General features: G+C 46.0%; 1 protein-coding gene across 1 annotated transcript in view; it reads right to left on the reverse strand.

The window, feature by feature from the left end:
• LOC108717769 (sodium/potassium/calcium exchanger 3) overlaps positions 1-4,661 on the reverse strand; it is a 184,530-nt gene extending 179,869 nt beyond the window's left edge. Inside the window, exon 1 of the mRNA XM_018265108.2 lies at positions 4,024-4,661. Coding sequence (XP_018120597.1) covers positions 4,024-4,255 — 232 coding nt within the window. The 5' untranslated portion in view covers positions 4,256-4,661. The remainder of the gene's footprint in view (positions 1-4,023) is intronic.
• Positions 4,662-6,000: the final 1,339 nt, after the last annotated feature.

Below are 6,000 nucleotides of genomic sequence, written 5' to 3' on the forward strand. Positions count from 1 at the left end.
CTGCTGCATATTTAGTTTACATTTCATCACAAATCCTTGGCCTTTTTACACATGACCATAAACACTTAAAGGAACAGTAACACCAACAAATGAAATTGTTTTAAAGTAATGAAAATATCACGTACTGTTGCCCTGCACTTCTGGTTTGCTTCAGACACACTACTATAGTTCATATAAACAAGTTGCTGTGTAGCAATGGCGGAAATTGAAAGAAGGCTATATGGCACAGGTTAAATAGTGGATAACAGATAACACCATTATGTTCTACAGAGATGTGTAACCTGAGCCTTTTCTCCTTTGAATGGCTGCCAATATTGCTACACAGCAGCTGATTTATATAAACAATAGTAGTGTTTCTGAAGCACACACAGCAGTTTTACCAGTGCAGGGCAACACTGCAATATATTTTTATTACTTTACACAATTTAAGGTTTTGATATTACTGATCCTTTAATTACTGACTCATTCCCTCTAGTACAATGATGAAATTGCAGTTTACATGAGCGGATGATATACAGGTTTCCAGCTACTCCTAGATTTGGAACATAAATGTCCTAGGAGTCAGTTACAGAAGCCCCACATACAAGTGTATTGTACAAAATTGCACCCCCTAGTGCAGTGCTGTGGGTGCAAGTCAGCCCTGCCCGTATCACCTGCAAGAGGGCAGGCAGTAAGGACAGGGACCCTTTGCACCCTGTGCTGCCTAACTTGCTTGTGAATGGTGTGCAATTTGGAGAGGTTAGGGACAGACTATAGAACTGGAAGCTGGAACTTCTGTGTTCAGAGAAAGAAGTGCAGGTATTTGCACGCATGGTGCAAAATGTAGGGCAGAGTGCAAAAATGCAAAGGTGGTGTAAACCTGTTTTTGCCCTGCACTTTGTAGATGAAACCCTTATGTTTTAGTGTCTAAGGGGTGCCTGTTGTGCATTGCACCTGTATTTCTAATCAGTCTCATCAAACATAGAGAATCTTGGGGGTTAAAAGGTAACCATGTTGGGGAGAAAAATATATATGGTTGCAGGAAATTATATTCTTACATGAATATTACTGACGTGCGCCCTATGTAAATGAACCCCACAGTGAAGGAATGTTACAGACAGCTTTCTGATGTATTGCATCTTTTAACAAGCAGTAGACATTTACTACTTGTTAAATAGATACAATTTCCTTTTAGGATAAAGTGCTTGTCATACCCAAGTAACATTCACTGACAGAAGGAGGAAGAAATGTCATGACAGATAAAATATCTTCCAGTCTGGGCTGTATTTATGGCCTGGGGTTGGCCACAAGCTGTGGGGGGGGGGGGTGTTGTAGTTCAGCAAGTAGCAAGTAGTTGGAGAACCCCAAATCTTTAACTCAGGTCCTGCCCCTAGCTGGTTGAATAAACACAGCACAGTCAGCTTTACATATCCTACTATAACTGTCAAGGCAATCATCGGTGAAGTTCACTCTTTTCACATGAGACAGTTCTTTCCCTTTAAAGCAATTGAATGCAGCTCCCATGTACATGAACAGATCGCAGATGGCATTGTTAAAATGTGAGGAGTCAAGACAAATGCTGCAGAGTCATCAGAAAAAAAAAGAATGAGATTTAGCCTCCCTTTCAGAATCTGGTTGCCCTTATGAATCATTGCACTTTTACACCGACATTCACATAACTTTTCCAGGGATGACAGATACAAAAACAGGATCGGGACTGATATACAGCTACGAAACTGTTATGCCACTACTTGTCTCGCTCACTAACTTCCTAATTGTTTTGCACTTGTACCGTGTATCTCCCTAAACTGTGCATAAGGTAAGGAAGCAATACTGTATCGTTTCATCATGTGCCAACATAATGTACGACTGTACATGATTATACTGCAGCCAATGTGAACAATTAAACTCTTTAAGGCTTATTAGGCAAGGAGCAACCGTGCAAAACAACATATGAAAAACAAGCATGCAAAATGCCATGATCTTTGGGCAAGTGATATTCTTTATTATCTTATTATATATAGAGAGTTGACACAAATGTAGCAGTTCCCTATAGAGTTACATCAGGGGTCCTCAAACCTTTTAGGGTCTGGTCACACGGGTAGATTCGGGGGGAGATTAGTCACCAGGCGACAAATCTCCTCTTCTTCACGGCGACTAATCTCCCCAATCTGCCTTCTGCCGGCTAAAATGTAAATCGCTTGGGGGCAGGCACACGGAACACTTCGTTTTCCGAAGTCGCCCGTAATCGCCTCAAACTTCGGGCGACTTCAGAAAACAAATCAATCCATGTGCCTGCCCCCAGGCGATTTACATTTTAGCCGGCGGAAGGCAGAGGAAGACAGATAGTGGAGATTAGTCACCACGAAGAAGAGGAGATTTGTCGCCTGGTGACTAATCTCCCAGAATCTGCCCATGTCGCCAGACCCTTAAACGGGGGGCCAGTGCTGTTGGGGCGCTATAATTTAAAGAAAAAACAAGAATGAATTTCCATGCACAAATCTTATTTGTAGTGCAAGTTTAAAAAAACATCAGCGACCAGGGCCCCCCCCCAAAGTCAAAAAAAGATTTGTGGCGAATTGGTGTTCGGCTGCTACTTCGTCGCAACTCGGCTCCTACTTCGGCAGTTCCAGGGGGCCCGGCTAAACACAGCACATATAGAAGCCAACTGTACCCCCAGTGCCCCCCTAATGGCGGCCCTGTGCACCTAACTACATATCTATCTCTGCCTGGGAGCAGTGGATTTGGTTGATGGTTCCCCCGTAACCCTTGCTAAGACCGTGACATGTGCAAGTAACTGGACTGGGTGAGTGGCAAACTTCTACTAAGCTGCTGCTCGCAGATCCTCTCTTTTCCTTGCGTCACATCACCGCATCCCCCCGGCTGCCGCTAATGCTGCTGGATGCGGCCACAGCGGAGGATGGGGCCGGGGGCCAGGTAAATAAACCATATCCGGGCCGTTGTTTGAGGACCCCTGAGTTAGATACACGTTCTAAACAAATGCCACTGTATGTGGTGCAATTGTAAACCTTGGGTGGCAGCTCTTGCACCTATTATATAGTACATGAGCCCTATTTTATTGTTATTGTTTGAGGACCCCTGAGTTAGATACATGTTCTAAACAAATGCCACTGTATGTGGTGAAATTGTAAACCTTGGGTGACAGCTCTTGCACCTATTATATAGTACATGAGCCCTATTTTATTTTAAAGTCAAAAGTATTTGTTATGTATAGTTACTGAATCTGAGATTTTCCAGGACATCTAATCCCCATCAGCATCTCATGTTGCCTAAAGCTGGCCATAGATGTTGAGATTTTTAAAAGATCCGATCCTCATCGTGAGACCACGATTTTCTCGGAACGATCGTACGATCGTGCGAATTGACCATCAACTAAAAAGACCAATTTGCCAGGAAAACAAAGGGGAGCTCCCTGATTGGCCCTGCAAACATAGATAGATTGCACTGGGGCCGACAAAGATTTTTTGACTCGGCCGATCAATTTCCTGACAGATGTCGGGCAAAAAATCGTAAGATGTACGATCGTTCGAATACTACTAACCGCACGATAATTTCGAAGGATCGGGCGGACTTCCCTAAAATCGGTCGTTCGGCAAGAAGAATCGTCGCATCTATGGGGAGCTTAAGTGAAGTTACAGTGATCTCGACCACTCTAACCTTTTAGGGTACCATTAATAATAATAATAATAATAATAATTCAGCACATACATTAATAGATAGAGTAAACTGATTGCCAATTTATTGCACATCTCTCCCATGGACACTGAAGTCAGAATCAAACAGAAGCAACAGAGACACAAGTGTCAGCTCTTCTGCACCAAACTGATCGTTATCCTGGTGGTGGTGGCTAAAAGATCCAATGGCAGAATCATCATCAATGTGACCTTGAGTGTCAGGTCAGCCACACACGCTCTTCTCTTCTCAGTAGGGGGTAATAATAATTAGCGGCTAAATAGCGAATGAGCCCCAAGTTCAGCGTTACTGCTACTGCGCATAAAACTTGCGTTAATTAAAGGAACTTACCAGATGCCTCGGTCCAGTGGGAGAAAGACGAGCCAATGAGCAAGAGGCAGCCCATAAAACACAATTGCCCCAAGATAAGCTCCTTCCTTTTCCTGCGAGTTCGGCCCGTCCATTGCCTGGCAGGCAGCAGCCTTGTGTGGGCAGAGTACAGCCGCTGCTCTCCCTCATTCAAAGCACCAAGCACGACCCCCTTGTACTTTGCCATATCCGCGCACGGCGCTACTTTAGTCATGTTAGCGCTTCCCACTGTGCAAACAACTGAACAGCGTTGTTTCCTCAGTATTCTGCTTCTTTTCCAGCCAGTCCGGGGTTAATCCATGGTCAGATGAGGTGTCAGGGGGAGTGAGGGGCGCTATTGTGATGCACAGCCATTGAGCACAGGACTGGCTGCTTGCACTGACTGGGACTGGATGCAGTGACACAGCAGAGAGAGAGAGAGAGAGGACCACACACTCACACACTTGTACTCACACACACACACAACTAGTAGAGTCACACAGAGCTCTGACTGGGGAAACTTCGCTTTCTAATTCCTCAGACTCCAGTCCCTCCTCCCTGTTTCCCAACCTCCTCCCACATTTATATATTTATTTCCGCGCAGTTCCTATGAGGAGGTGCTGGGACTGGTCGAGCAGGATTGTCTATGCCTCTCGCACAGGATTCTACTGCTGCTTCCTGACCACAGTGGCGGCTGCAGGATGATAACAAACACAACGAGGTCACCATGGGGCGAGCGAGGACAATAGCTCAGGGCCCTCCTGTTGCTGGGGGGCCCCACAGGGGAACAAGTGTGTTCAGTCAATGGAAAACTCCTATTGGGCGTCAGAGACAGGGGCTGCCTATAGTGTGTCAAGTGAGGCAACAATGATGTCAGGAGAATGAGCTGCAGCTGCAGGGCAGTGTGGACAAGTCTCCTGGAGGGATAAACAGAAGGAGACATGGTAACATGGGGAGTCAGCCCATTGGTTTAATGTTTTGGCGGGAGTTGCCAAGGGTTACGGGGTTGGCTTGGGATGAGAGGGCAGCTGGGAGCCCTGTGGCATCCCAAAACACTGGAGCCCCCCAGAAGAGTGGAATGCAAAACAGGGCCACCTGACTGGCTCAGCCCTGAGGTAAGCTCCAGACCAAAGCACAGGAGGCTCTTGGAGTCGGACAGTCCCTCTTATCAAGCAGCACGAGAAGGTCCACTACAGGGCTCATCCACCAGGCAGTTGGGAGACCGGCCAGGAACAGCAGGGACACCCAGAGCAGAGAGCAGGCAGGCAGGCAGCAAGAAAGAGAAAACAGTCCATGCAGGAGAGGGCAGATTCCAGCAGCGTGTGAGTGAGAGAGCTAGCTGGTCCAGGCTGGGATCCAAGAGCCGGTCAGAGAGAAAGAAACGGGCATGTCACTGACAGGACACACAGAACTTGCAGCCCCTATGGAAGCCAGCACAAGCAAGAGGAGGAGGGTGTTAAGCAGCAGCTTAAGAGACGGTTCCCCAGCCATTTCATTCCAGAGCTGTGTGCTAGTGACAGACAGGGCCACAACTGCGGATGCCAGCATCTGGTCAGCTAGTGGGTTAATATGCAAAGGCTGCAGTAAATGTTCTTCTCATTCTGCTCATCAAAGCCTTAAAGGTCTTCATAGACGCAAAGATTATACTTTGGTGAACGACCAATTTTAGCGAAATCCGACCAATCCGTCAAATTATCGTGAAGTTAGTGCGAATAGAATAAACATACATCTTACGATTTTTCGTCCGACATCTGTCAGAAAATTGATTTGCCAGGTTAAAAAAATGTTATCGGTCCCAGTGCAATCTATCTATGTTTGCAGGGCCAAGCAGGCAGCTACCCTAAAGTTTTCCTGGCAATATCGGCTGAAATGGTCTTTTTAGTTGATGGACAAATGGTACATTTAAACGATCGTTTCGAGATAATCGTGGTCTCACGATAACGAAAAGATCTTTACATCTATGGCCAGCTTAAAGGGGAG

This window comes from Xenopus laevis, chromosome 5S (assembly GCF_017654675.1).
Source record: "Xenopus laevis strain J_2021 chromosome 5S, Xenopus_laevis_v10.1, whole genome shotgun sequence".
Taxonomy (NCBI): domain Eukaryota; kingdom Metazoa; phylum Chordata; class Amphibia; order Anura; family Pipidae; genus Xenopus; species Xenopus laevis.